At 44.2% G+C, this 14,984-nt stretch overlaps 1 protein-coding gene across 3 annotated transcripts in view; it reads right to left on the reverse strand.

The window, feature by feature from the left end:
- myo6a (myosin VIa) overlaps positions 1-14,984 on the reverse strand; it is a 75,273-nt gene that overhangs the window by 25,089 nt on the left and 35,200 nt on the right. For all 3 annotated transcript variants that reach the window (XM_034580587.1, XM_034580589.1, XM_034580588.1), the window contains exons 13-18: positions 5,790-5,947; positions 5,175-5,266; positions 4,115-4,187; positions 1,495-1,622; positions 1,064-1,159; positions 456-623 (exon numbers count right to left, since the gene is read on the reverse strand). In XM_034580587.1, the coding sequence (XP_034436478.1) occupies positions 456-623; positions 1,064-1,159; positions 1,495-1,622; positions 4,115-4,187; positions 5,175-5,266; positions 5,790-5,947 (715 nt within the window). The remainder of the gene's footprint in view (positions 1-455; positions 624-1,063; positions 1,160-1,494; positions 1,623-4,114; positions 4,188-5,174; positions 5,267-5,789; positions 5,948-14,984) is intronic.

Below are 14,984 nucleotides of genomic sequence, written 5' to 3' on the forward strand. Positions count from 1 at the left end.
AGCGCTGACAGCTTCCGTCTGATCGTGACTCACAGTTCAGCTCCTTTCACGCTCCACGCAAAACAAAACACCCACAAACATCTGGCTTTTGTCTTCAACGGGAAAAATCGGTTTCCATTCACGGGTCAAACGACTCTGTAGTCGTCTCAGGTTGTTATCGACTGCAGTGACGTGAACACGACGCATGGGTGGACAGGTGATTGTTCTTCTATCGCCTCGACGCTACGACCTGCGTCAGAGGCGCCGGAGACTCGAGCTCCTGCAGCTCGTCATCGTCTCGGCCACAGAAAGAGGCTGAAGTAAAAGATGTAAATCAGTCGCCGGCCTCAGTGCTGCTTCGTACTGTGAAGCTCAGCTTCTGGTGCACGTCTGGTGCACGTGTGACTTTCAGTGTAAACAAGTATTAAAAATCATTAAGCGATTTCCTCCACTTCCCCTCCGACGTCTCCTCTCACCTTGAACTTGTTGCCGACGCTGATGAAGCTGAGTTTTCCCGCCTTCTGCTTGGTGTCCTTGTTGTTGGTGTTCTCAAACAACTCGCGGACGAAGCGGTCCTTGGACTCGCTGACCAGACACTCCAGAGACATGTGCAGCGCGTCGTTGTTCTTCTCCACGAACTTGGTCTGAAGGCCAGAAGAAGAAGAGCGTGCTCGTCTGGTTCTACATGGTTCACAACTTTACAGTTTATAGAATGTAAGTGTTAATGTGAGAGATTAATGAGGACGATTATTTCACCATTTTGCATTTTGGGGAAAAATAATCTGCAGAATATTAAAGATTAAAGTCAGATGACTTCATATACAAATGTCTTGTGTAGATGAATTTGTGAAATGTTTTTCTTCAGAATCACTTTTAGTAAAAAGGAAATTCTTGAATGAAGAAAAGACACAAACAAGTGATGTGTTTGGTCCATTTCTCAGAAATACTCTAAAGTGGTCACTCTCTCAGTGGTCGGGACACTCGACAGTCCGCTGATGCAAGGAAAGAGAAATAAATAATTTCATGTGACATTAATTTCAAAGATGCTCCAGGAGAGCGAGCCGAGTGCAGTTAGTGAACACACCGTCTCGTAGCACACGGCTCCTGCAAAGTGTCTGATAATAAATCCTTCATCGTCCCTCACGTTCCTGTGGACGGACAGCTTAGATTTCCTGGGTACCTGAGGGACACACACACACACACACACACACACACACACATTTGAGACTCAGCACAGTTCTTGCATATCTTCCATTTACAATGACATGCTAATTCCCGGCCCTGTCAATCATCGTCGGCTGGAAATGAAGATTAAGAGTCGGTGTTGAGTAATTTAACCGTCAGCACATCGCTCTGAACGTTCAACACTATTCTTCACTCAAACTCACTGGGTCTGCACGACGATGAGGACAAACTGTATTTTGTTACCCCATCAGTAAAACCATTCGTTATTGTTAGAATAATATTTAATACGTCTATCCTTCGATCCTTTGTTTCCTCTCGTGATCGACTCACCGTGAGGCGGAAGTGGTCCTTGTGTTTGTTGTGAACCGTGTCGGTAAAGTGCTGGTCGCTGGGTTGAGGTAATCGGTTCTCTTCGTCCAGGATGTCCAGGACGCCGACCAGCTTGGCCTCCACCAGGTCTGTGGGGGGGGGGGGGGGGGGGGGGAGAGGAGTGAGTGAGACAAGCTGACGACGGCGCCGCTGATGAAGCTGCTGCAGAGGCCTCGGGCTGACGAGACAAATTAAATCCAGGAGGACTGACATGCAGACGATTAAAACTCTAAATGAAAGTGTAGTCGGAGGGAAGAGGAGCTCCGAGCGCAGCAGCTTCTACTCGACCTGATGTGACTCGACAGGTGAGGACGGCTCCAGATATCTGGGAATATTACAGCTGCATCATAAACCCCACCTCCTCCATGTTAGCAGCAAACGGGCGAAGAGGCGTTCTGTCATTTTAGGTAATATTTATCACACTGGTGAATGTTTATGCGCTTGTTTGGTTTGAATTAGTTGTGTAATGATATAAAAACAAGCTGAGACGTCATGATTGACAGCTAAGACTGACTCCTGATTGGTCAAGCATATGTACGGGCGGGACTTTGATGCCATAGCTCCACTCCACGATCACTACTGAACAGACTCGGACTCCAAATGACGTCATTGACACATAATACAATACAATTATACACAATAATACAATATCTTGTGTATCTGGGATAGTTTGGCTTAATTTCAGGAGAGTGGATCGTTTTTTTCAGCCTCTGGAAAATACTGTAAAGTATCTGCTGATATATTAGTATGGGAAACTTTTTACTCATTAATATCGGGCTCTGATAACTGTGTTGCTGAATTACATGTTAGAAAGAAGCAAAAGAGAATCACCCACTGAGCTTAATGAAAACCCTGAGGTTTCTACCAGTTATCAGAAACCCATCGCTAATCTGAAGTCAACTCCCCCGAGAATGAGAGATATTAAATTTCTCTTTTAATCAACCATCGAAATGAATAAAAAAAAAGAGTCCAGAAGCCGAAATTAGGAAAATGCACAGCGACGCTTTTAAGAGGCTGTAATTACATCGCTTGATATTTCTCTGGAGTCATTACATCATGTATTCTCTGTGATGTCTCCTCAGCAAAACTGTAATCGTTTCACATCAGCTGATTCTCCCACCGAGCGTCTCTCCCTCTCTCACCGGAGTGAGCAGCGAGCGTCAGGACGGCAGCGACCCGACAACACGTCAGAGGGAAACACGTGAGAACCACGTGTGTACGACGCAGGACGGAGACAGGACAACGAAGACAAAGATTCTCAGTCACAGGAAACAAACTCCCTTCATCCAGCGGCCGAGGCCGGTCAGGACATGAGTTCATTCACTCAGAATCTGTGTTTTAATTCCCAGACTCGACTTTCTGCTTCATCTCGTGTGGTTTCTATGTCCTCTGGTTTTTGTGTGGACAAGGAGCAGCTGTGGTTTCACAGCAAACAACAGGAGGTCATATAAAGATGTCAGTGATTTACAGTGTGGGGACGATGGTCAGAGCTCTGGTCTGCGTGGGCCCGACTGCCCCCCCCCCCCCCCCCCCCCCGGCTGAACCTGCTGTGGTGAAGCATTTAATACTGATGCTGTTTCAGAGCTGGACATCAGGAAAAAGCATAATTAACCTCCGTCACCTGTAGCCAGCGCTCATCCGTCTCCCTGCTGGTTTATGAGGGAATGAGGAGATCTGACTCAGGACAGACGTTCACAAGCTCTGAAGCTACATCGCTTTGTCTGTTTACTTCTGTCCACAGCTGGAGTGAAACATCCGAGCCAGCAGCGTATTAAAACAAAACATGAGCAGCATGGTGCCGCACATGGCTCATAAAAACAATTTTAAAGATTATAAACACAAAAAACCCTGAGTGAGAAAATTACAACAACAAATTCTACAAAGTTCAACCAGCAGCAGCAGAAACTCTCCAAAACTCACAGAGACCTGAGAAGAGTTCGTCCAAAAGAGCTGGAGATCAGATGATTCACACGATTTACAGTCTGACCAGAGATCAGTCACAATAAAAACCAAAAGGTTCCAGTTCAGAGCAGCTGCACTGTGAGTCCAGTCCAGTTTCTGTGCTATATGCAACTAAAGAGAAGAATCCTATTTACAACAAACGCAGTTTCCAGACCGGAGACAGAACCTGGACGCTGCTTGAGGATGAGTCAACCAGCAGCCGACACGTGGAAGAGCTGAGCCCCAAACCAAATCAAGTCCCAAGACCAGATCTACAAGGTCAAACGATACGGTCTCAGACTCAGAGCTCCAGCTCTTCTTCTCATTCTCTGGATCTTTATTGTGTTAGAACGTCAGCATCTGTGAAACAGACCTTGTTACAGTCGGAGCTTCACTGAACGTTTCAGGCCCCATCTGGATATTTACAGGATCAGTGAATCTGTTACGTTACCTCGAGCATCAGAGGAAGACATGCACGCTGCTTTTAGTCTGAACACGAGGAAAGATATCCTCACTTCTAACAGAGCAGTAGATGAATCTCCTCTGCAGATGGAAGACGAGCTGCTCTGAAGCCCAACCAGCAGCTCCGTGTGTCTTCCAAACAAGTGAGCGTGTAAGTGAAGTGAATGAATCCTCGTACCTATGCAGTCCTGGTTGTCCACGTAGTGAACCTCGTTGACGCCGAGCCCCTCCTTCTGGTACAGCTCTTGCTCCTGGAATACAAACAAGACATTTCTAATGAGAAGTCATAACCATGTCTGTGGCGTTCATCTAATGAGGACGGGGACGACTGTGCGCTTCCTGCCGGGGGGGCGTTCAAGCTCGCTAACAAACAGAACTTAGATTTATGATATTACAGCTTTCACGCAAACTGAGCATCTAAAGGTTACGACTTTCACGCTGCGCGTTGCTGTAAGCGAGGAGTTTTAAGGTAAAATGGCAAATATTACACCAAATAAAAAGTCAAAGTATCCTCTACTGTGACCTTTTCTCAGGTACTCTTTCATAACAACACTTTTCGAAGTTCAAACACATGCGGCTTGAATTTTGCAGCTGAATAGATTTTGGTATTGATCCAAAGCTTTTATTTCTGCAGCCAAACAAAAAGTGACGTGTGACACCTCGGGGTTTTCAGCTGAGCAGCATTTTCTCCTGTTCGCTGTTTGATTTGGTTAAAAAACACAAACAACGATGAAAAGCATCAATGGCGGCTCCGGCTCTCCGAGGCCGACACCCGAGACCAAATTATGAATCGAGCATCATTACCTCCAAAAGTAAAATGTGGTGTTTTGAAACAGGCTTTCATGCCGACGGGGGCTAATTGTTGTTTGGGTTCAGAAAATGTCTGTAAATTGAGACTTGAATTTGAAAAACAAGATGGAGACAATGTGTTGCTGTGAAAGAAGTCGACTGAAAGCAACGTTTGACTTCACAGCTCATGTCTGTGTCTCTTTTTATACGTAAACAGTAATCATGGTGAAACCTGCTCCTTTCAAATGAGGAGAGGTTTTATGTTGTCGACGTGTCTGGGTTTGGGAAAATAAACACTTTTGATTCAAAAAGGAAAATGGACACAGGGTCTTGGAAAATAAGTGTTGACAACAAGAACCGTGATTTTATCAGCGTCCTGAGTGGAGCTGAGCAGTTTGCCTCCATTTGACGGTGTGTGTAGGATCTGGATCACCCCCCCCCCCCCTCACCTCTTTCAGGATGCGCTCATTGAAGAACTGCTGCAGTTTCTCGTTACAGTAGTTGATGCAGAACTGCTCAAAGCTGTTGTGTTCAAAGTACTCTGGGAAAGAAGAAACACACAGCGACAGACAGTTAGAGATGCTGCGTCACAGTCACAGGGAACCTGACAGGTCGCACTGTTCTCGGGATCACGCCACGCAGCAGTGACACAGAGACTCGGAGTCAAAACCAGACTTTCAGTTGTCAAACCAACTCAGACGGAAAAACCCTCAAACATCTTTTGTACGTGCAAAGACCTTGAAGAGCAGACGTCAGTCAGAGACGTTCTCACCAGAACCTCCGATTCCTTTCTGTTCCTGCTTCTCTGACACGACAAGGAGATAATATATTACTGTGACTTTATTCCTCCAAACTCCCCGAGAGAAAATAACTTCTATCCAATATCTTCAACTGTCATAAATCAAACGTGAAGTCATGACTCGGAGAATTCTTCACATATTAAAGTTTCATAAAAACAAAAACGAAGGAATTCTACTGGAACTCGTGTTTAAAGAACTTTAATCTATCACTAAATACTTGATAGTGATGTGATCAGCGTAACACTGGATTTAACGGATACTTACCAAAACCAGCGATGTCCAGGACGCCGATGAAGTTGGCGGAGGAGTCGAATGGGAAGCACTGGTTGACCCTGGTCACCACGTGGTCGAAGAGTCGGCTGTACACGGCCTTCGCCAGGGCGTCACGAGCGTTGTTGGCCTGCTCCACTTTGAGTGGCACTCTGGAAAGGACAGGGATAAAGTGAAACAGTGAAGAGATGTTGGGTTTTTAATGAATAGACGTTTATTTTCACAGAGTTTGTTTTTAAATATCAGGACACAGGCAGCTCCTCCAGTGACAGACTGATTCATGTCTATGAAGGTATCACAGGTCGTTCCCTCCTGCAGCATGAGATCATAAGTATTGCATGTTTGTTTGCTAATAGGATCATCACTCGAGGATGAAGAGCTGAAAGGGGGGGGGGGGAAGGGCGGAGGCACCAACTGGGCTTCAGGTGCCTGCAGCTCAAGAATCTGACTCAAAGGTCCACTTACTGACTTTGTGTCTGACTCACTTAGGATGCAGTTGTTGTAAAGAGCAAGGATGGAGCATCATGTGGTTGTTTGTTTCCACCAGTGCAGTTTCAGTCTATATGCATTTCTTAGAATGAGGCCACTTCTCCACCTGCAGACCAACAATCGGTTCAAAACAAACATGGCTTCCTGACTCCTCAAGCAGATAATTGTGTTATTGACAGACGGGGGAGGAGGGAATCGGGTGCGAGGCAGCGACCGTAAAGCAGAAAGACAGAAATCATAAGCGAGCTCTGCGGCGCTGTTGTAATTACTTCTGAGGGCGTGCGAGCGTGCGGCTCACCAGCTGCAGACTGAAGAACGACAAGAGGGAAAGTCACCCGATCTCAGAGGCCTGATAAAATGTTGGACATCAATCTGCTGCGGGGCTCGAGCTCCGGCTCCACCTCAGGCCCTCCTGCAGAGCTGCAGAGCATTCAAGGACACGCCGGGAAATACATCCATGCTCGGGCACCCAGAGCCTCCCATACAGCTCCGAATAACCACTTCCTAAACCCCCCCCCCCCCCCCGTCCCTCGCACCCGGTGACAAATTATCTCCCCTGCACATTCTGTACGTTCTTTAAGCCACATGCGACATCACAGGAAACGGCCACGCCTGATCCTCGCAGGTGCGTCGAGTCGTCACGATTGTTCAAACACGAACGCTGCAATCTGCTTCTACATCTGCACTTTGTCTGCATTCCCATCAGAATTCACTACGTACTCATGTATACATAAACATGTATTTACATACACTTTACATTTTTATTCAAGTGCACATGCAAACAAGGCTGCAAATCTGAGCCACTTGAATAAAAACAACTTCAGTCCAATAAATATGTGTAAATAAAAAACAGATCGTGTGTGTGTGTGTGTGTGTGTGTGTCCCCCCCCCCCTCTGTGGCCCATGTTTCTGACAAATGCTCGTTGAACATATTTAATGCTTCCCATCGATCACACACGATTTTGACCATAATCAACTCTTTCATGTTTCCAGGAACACGATGCTCCTGTAAAATGAAACTCAATCAAAACGCCTCTTTTTTCCTCTGAATCTCTGTCATGTAAAACATACGGTTACATATATTTTACATTTTCCTTCAGCTGGAAACAAGGCTCAGTTCATTAAATATATGGGAATAAAAAATACACCATCGTGGGACTTTAGCTGCTGCTTCATGTGTTGTATTTGTGTTTTTTGTGTCCACGTTCATGTGTCTCATAAAAGAATCACGACTTCTGAGGAGCGGCGACGTTTTGTTCGGTCAAACAGGAGCTTCGACAGTTATCTGAACTCTTTCGACGCTCGTGTCATCAAAGAAAAACAGATTAATGTTCAGGATGAAATCTGTCATAAACAAGACAATGAGGTTCAGACTCAACTAAAGAGTCTGAAGGTCTGAAACAAACCAGGTGTGAACGACGTCCTGAGACACAAACAACTATTTAACATTAAGTTTAATAAAACCAAGAGGTCTGAAGGCCAGGGCGGCATAATGTCAGAACACTAATCATACAAGTAGCTTAATGTGTATTCCCCATGAGCCCCTCTCCCTGTCAGTGGTTGGTGGAAACGCTCTGGAGACGCCTGCAGCTCCGTCCTCACAGACGCCACATGAGGAAGAAACAACGGATTGGAATGGGACTTTTCCAGTGGAAGAGAATTGTTCTTATACATGAGACACTTGAGCTTTTTAATGATACACACAAGTGTCTTCACATCGCTGCACAACGTAACAACTTTAATATGTGCTGGGAAAAATCATACTGTAAATCAAGATGGACGACGCGTCTCCACTTCCTCCCACTGTCCAGAAATGGAACCAAAATATCTTGGATTGAACGTCATGACGTCATTTGGAGGCAGAGGGCCGCTGCCGCCGCCGCCGCCAGATAAAACAATCTCAAAATAATCACATATCCTATTCAGTTTTTCTCCTTATGAAGATTGATCCAGTTGCCCCTTGAAGGGCTGTGGACGCCCGGGTCGGGGGAACGTCTGCTCTGTGCAGGATCAAATGTTTTTCATTTTGTTCAGAAGGAACAGTGTGAAGAGGGCGTCGTCATCTGCGACACGTCCTCAGCTGCAGGAGACTTGAAGTTGAAACACAAGTTGAAGTGAGCAGGACTAAGATGGATGTGGTGGAGGAGAGGGGGCTGTCAGCTTGACGGACTGACCCCCACGACCCCCACGACCCCCGCTCCTCTATTCTCCAACAAGCTCCTACCTGGTGACCTCATCTGCCGGAGGTCACCAGGTCCACCATCACTTCCACCATCACTTCCCTCTTCACTTCCCTTTCACTTCAATCCTCAGTGGCTACTCTGTAAAATAGCGTCTTTCTGGCGTTTCTTGTGTCGTGTTGTGTTTGAATCCATCTTCTGAATCCGTCCAATGTTCACTCTTCTTTCAGCTCCATCTTTGCTGGTGGGAGAAATCTGCTGATGCTGCATTTATGGAGCCAAAAACAGAGAATGAAGCAGGAGCCGGTCCTGGAAAGTAATCATTTATTCAAGAATATCTTGTTTATCATATATTAAAGAGCTTTTAACCCCCCCCCCCCCCCCCCCGCAGTCCAGCCAGCCCGCTAAGATCAGCTGACCAACGACACGCGTCATAGAAACATGTAAAAGAATGAAGCCAAATTACTTATTGAGTTAAGGAGTTATTTAATGATTTAAACGTCATGATTGACAGCTTAGACTGACTCGCCATTGGTTGAGCATGAGTTGATGGATAAATGAAATCAGGTTAAAAGGATGTGTAGATACAATCAGCACATTTCAATGCCAAGTGAACCACCACATTGGCTCAACACCTCCAATGTGCGTCCGTGTCATTTCTCAGAATCAGTGTTTGCTGTGATTAAACTTCTCTTTTAGGAAGCTGCCGTGACCCGACTGCACAAGTGAGCGTACGTCAGCCGTTAATAACAGCCTGAATACAAGTTATGCAACGTTGTATGTGTGTGGCTGCTGCAGAGGAACGTAAATTGCCTTGTTAACAAGAGTAAAGTGTCTGGACGTCTTCACAGCAGAAACACAGCGAGTCGAACGCCTCATGGTTCCTGACAGAGCTGGCGGCGCACTGAATTACCTGCTGACGTGCAATTAGGACACTCGGGTCTGAGTGCGTCCACAGGTGCATTGTACATAAAGTGCACTATTTGTTTGTTTAGTCTGAAGTTTCACACCCCTGCAATTATATTCCTTAAATTGCCACAGTCAGGCCAAGCATGTGATGTAGGTCTCACTTGACTTGAATCAGACGCCATTCAAATATTTTAAAAGGTTCATTTCTATTCTTGATTGTGCAATAAGTTTTGTGGGATTCAAACAAACGATTGTGAAAAATGTATTAAACATGATAGAGATGATAGAGATGATAGAGAGAGAGAAAGTCATAGAATGTCAGCTTCAAAGGAAAAATTCTCTTTAATCAGTTGCTCTAAACCTATCGCCTTTATATATTTCCACTTATTTGACACCTATGCCATTAATCTACAAGTGCTACTGTTGGTGGTATAACAAGTTCAGACAAAAAAATAGACTGTGTTGGCTGACAGAAGATTTTTCTCTGGAATTGTGGAACTCTGAGTCACAATGAGGGTTCATTTCAAGAAATCTATACTTGATGTTATCATGGAGGAAACTGAGCAGAGCATGGAGGAGATGGAGGAGATGGAGGAGATTGAGGACGAAACTGAAGACTATCCCTCTGATTTTGATGTAAGTGTGTGTGTGTGTGTGTGTGTGTGTGTGTGTGTGTGTATGCATATATACATGTACATAAATATAAGACTGCAGACTTTGGCCCACCAACCTAATATTACGGTGTATTTATGAGTAGACTTTAAAGGAATTCAATCTGAAGGTGCATACTTGATGGAATAATTCATTCATTTTTGATTTGCTCATTTTGCGTCTGATAACTTAACTGCATTATTGACTCCATTTCAATAATTGACTGTATTTCCGTGCTATTGTTAATGGATTGATAAACATGCTAAATTACAAACATTGTTCAACATTGAACATGAATGAACAAGGAGCTAACAATTGTTTCATGTGTCACAGATTAGTGACACAGAGATGTCGGATGAAGCAGCGGATCAACCAGGAGCCCTACAGATGAAAAGAGAGACCAAAGTTACTTTTGCATTGAACTGCGAGGATTTAAAAAGAAATCAGGATAAAACGGAAGAAGCCCTGAAGCAGGAGCGAGAAGAACAAGAAGCTCTTTCAAAAACTTTGAAGCAAGAGACAGTGAGATCTATACTTGATGATATCATGGAGGAAACTCAGCAGAGCATGGAGGAGATGGAGGAGATGGAGGAGATTGAGGACGAAACTGAAGACTATCCCTCTGATTTTGATGTAAGTGTGTGTGTGTGTGTGTGTATGCATATATACATGTACATAAATATATGGCTGCAGACTTTGGCCCACCAACCTAATATTACGGTGTATTTATGAGTAGACTTTAAAGGAATTCAATTTGAAGGTGCATACTTGATGGAATAATTCATTCATTTTTGATTTGCTCATTTTGCATCTGATAAGTTAACTGCATTATTGACTCCATTTCAATAATTGACTGTATTTCCGTGCTATTGTTAATGGATTGATAAACATGCTAAATTACAAACATTGTTCAACATTGAACATGAATGAACAAGGAGCTAACAATTGTTTCATGTGTCACAGATTAGTGACACAGAGTTGTCGGATGAAGCAGCGGATCAACCAGGAGCCCTACAGATGAAAAGAGAGACCAAAGTTACTTTTGCATTGAACTGCGAGGATTTAAAAAGAAATCAGGATAAAACGGAAGAAGCCCTGAAGCAGGAGCGAGAAGAACAAGAAGCTCTTTCAAAAACCTTGAAGCAAGAGACAGTGCAAACAGTCGGCCTTCAAGCTGAACCTGAGCACATGAAGGCACCACAGGCCATCGTGAGGTCAGAGGAAGACCACCAGCATAGAGATCAATTGGATACAGTTGTAGACAGTGAGATTGTTGAATTCAAAACTGAGCCAAGTGATGAACTCCATGAGCTGAAGCAAGAAGATTTTCTAGACAATATTAAAAATTTTCGAAGTGATGTTGAAGCCAAGGGCAAACGCATTTCCTCACTGAAAAAGAAAGATAAGCAGAGAATCTCGGACCTCAAAAAGGAGGAGGAGAAGATACTCTCCAAACTACTAGCTTCTCCGTACAAGAAGCTACATGGTAAACTTGAGGAAACTCAACAGCTTGCTCATAAGTCGGCCATCTCCCAGGGGCCCAAGGAGGAAGATGAACTGTTCCATCTCACTTGGAGCAATCGCCATCTGACGTCTGAGAACAAAAGGCTACGTGAGAAAGTTAGGGAAGGTACCCTGGACCGACTGACCAAAGACAACCAGAGGCTACAAGGTGAACTTGAGGCCGCCATCTCCCAGCACGAGGAAAGAGATATAGTGGACCAAATGAAAATACAAGAGCTGGATTTTGAGAACAAGAGGCTTCAAGATCAACTTAAGGCCATCATCTCCCAGCAGGAGGAAAGAGATACACTGGACCAAATGAAAATGCAAGAGCTGGATTCTGAGAACAAGAGGCTAAATGATAAACTACAAGATCAACTTAAGGTCACCATCTCCCAGCAGGAGGAAAGAGATACACTGGACCAAATGAAAATGCAAGAGCTGGATTCTGAGAACAAGAGGCTTCAAGATCAACTTAAGGCCATCATCTCCCAGCAGGAGGAAAGAGATACACTGGACCAAATGAAAATGCAAGAGCTGGATTCTGAGAACAAGAGGCTAAATGATAAACTTAAGGCCATCATCTCCCAGCAGAAGGAAAGAGATACACTGGACCAAATGAAAATGCAAGAGCTGGATTCTGAGAACAAGAGGCTTCAAGATCAACTTAAGGCCATCATCTCCCAGCAGGAGGAAAGAGATACACTGGACCAAATGAAAATGCAAGAGCTGGATTCTGAGAACAAGAGGCTACGAGATGAACTTAAGGCCATCATCTCCCAGCAGAAGAAAAGAGATACACTGGACCAAATGAAAATGCAAGAGCTGGATTCTGAGAACAAGAGGCTAAATGATAAACTACAAGATCAACTTAAGGTCGCCATCTCCCAGCAGAAGGAAAGAGATACACTGGACCAAATGAAAATGCAAGAGCTGGATTTTGAGAACAAGAGGCTACGAGATGAACTTAAGGCCATCATCTCCCAGCAGAAGAAAAGAGATAAACTGGACCAAATGAAAATGCAAGAGCTGGATTCTGAGAACAAGAGGCTGCGACATGAACTTAAGGCCATCATCTACCAGCAGAAGAAAAGAGATACACTGGACCAAATGAAAATGCAAGAGCTGGATTCTGAGAACAAGAGGCTGCGAGATGAACTTAAGGCCATCATCTACCAGCAGAAGAAAAGAGATACACTGGACCAAATGAAAATGCAACAGCTGGATTCTGAGAACAAGAGGCTAAATGATAAACTACAAGATCAACTTAAGGTCGCCATCTCCCAGCAGAAGAAAAGAGATACACTGGACCAAATGAAAATGCAAGAGCTGGATTCTGAGAACAAGAGGCTTCAAGATGAACTTAAGGCCATCATCTACCAGCAGAAGAAAAGAGATACACTGGACCAAATGAAAATGCAACAGGTGGATTCTGAGAACAAGAGGCTAAATGATAAACTACAAGATCAACTTGAGGCCGCCATCTCCCAGCAGGAGGAAAGAGATACACTGGACCAAATGAAAATGCAAGAGCTGGATTCTGAGAACAAGAGGCTTCAAGATGAACTTAAGGCCATCATCTACCAGCAGAAGAAAAGAGATACACTGGACCAAATGAAAATGCAACAGGTGGATTCTGAGAACAAGAGGCTAAATGATAAACTACAAGATCAACTTGAGGCCGCCATCTCCCAGCAGGAGGAAAGAGATACACTGGACCAAATGAAAATGCAAGAGCTGGATTTTGAGAACAAGAGGCTTCAAGGTGAACTTGAGGATTCCCTACTTGAGAGACAGCTTTCTCGAAGGCAGCACCAGGAAGATAGAGAAGCTTGCTGCAGACTTAAGGAAGAAGAGAAGAAGCAGAAAGTCCGGTACTCGAGAGCATGTAAAAAAATAGATATTCTCAAGAAAGCCTCAGCAGACACAGACGACATGATGATGCAAACACTAAAGATGCAGAACAATGATATCACTGCCAAATTTGAGGCTATTAAGGCGAAGTATGACCTAATGATGAAAGACAGAGCTCACTCTCAGCGTCATGACGAAATCATGTCACAGAAGGATGTTATCATATCTAAACATCTGGCTTCCATTGCTAAGCTCCAATTAATGGTACATGACTTCAGAGTACAACTGTCCAAGAGCAGGACAAGACAGGATCAACTTGTAGATGCCCTGACACAAAAGGTTGTCTTGGAGGAGAGAGCCAGTCACGCTGCCTCTGCACTTGAAAAAGAAAAGAAGAAGTCCAATAAATGTTCCCCTGCTATAACGAAAAGAAGGGCCTCAAGTAAGAAGTACGGTGTTGAGCTCAAAGTAGCTTTTATCAAGCCAGAGGAAACATCGCAGGACTGGCAGTGTTCGACTGAAGACCTCCAGGAAGCTCCGAATAACCTCTGTCAGTTACAAGAGCAAGTAAACCTTCAGCTCAGACATGCCAACGATATTGAGCTCAGGCTGGATGCTTTAGATGAGCTAACAATTATTCTACAATCTGCCAAATAAACCTGGCCACGACCCGGAGAACCAAGAAGAGCTGTTACAGCCCCCCCGCGGAGCCGGAACAACGCGTCTGCCACCACGTTGTCGGTCCCCTTCACACAACAGTTGTCAAGGCAATGGGCCTCATTCCCACAAAAAAATTACAAAATAACTATGAAATTGACGCACTTTCATCCTCATCATTTGTAAATAACCCAATCTATGTTATTGTTAATATTGTTGAAGTGTCTTTCTGTTATTTTATTGTGAAATATATGCTCGCTTTAGAGTCATACAATTTCATTTCTGTTTTTTGGATTACATGCTTTTATTTTGAAAGTGTTCCGGTAGAGACACGGACTTCCTGTTATGACTAACTTCACTACGAAAAAAAGTTTGCTGTTTTTAGCGCCCCTCCGAAGAGGCACAAGTTCTTACGGTGTTGTTTAGGGAAGTTTCAAATAAACAAAAACATCAGTTAAAGTCTCGACCATCTTTCAGGGGGATATGCTGCATCATTTGTTGTCATAATTAAAATCTTCAACTATACCAGTTGAGGTATTTTACTTAGATTACAATAAAATATATGAGAGGGTTCATATTGAAATGTAACAGTTATTTATGGATTTCCTTAAATTGTAAATTGGCCTAATTGACTGTATTCACCTGTAGTGTCTCCTCTTAAGTACAGCACATACGCCTGGATGTCCTGAATCTTCACATTAGCAAGACACAAGTTAACTATATTAGTTTTTGTCTTTTGACTAATTAGCTGTAGACTTCAGCCACTGGTAGCTCAGTCCTTTGTTCATTATCACTCATCCGCTACACAAGAGAAGAAAAACCAACTGGGACAGGAGGTGAGAGGCGGCGCAATGGTTTCAACGGTTTTTTACCTTTTGCCAGCGACCACCTAAATCAACCTCTGATTGGGACACTGCAGTGAGTTCAGGGAGGTCAGGAGGTTGTG

The sequence above is a fragment of the Hippoglossus hippoglossus genome, chromosome 24 (assembly GCF_009819705.1).
Source record: "Hippoglossus hippoglossus isolate fHipHip1 chromosome 24, fHipHip1.pri, whole genome shotgun sequence".
NCBI lineage: Eukaryota > Metazoa > Chordata > Actinopteri > Pleuronectiformes > Pleuronectidae > Hippoglossus > Hippoglossus hippoglossus.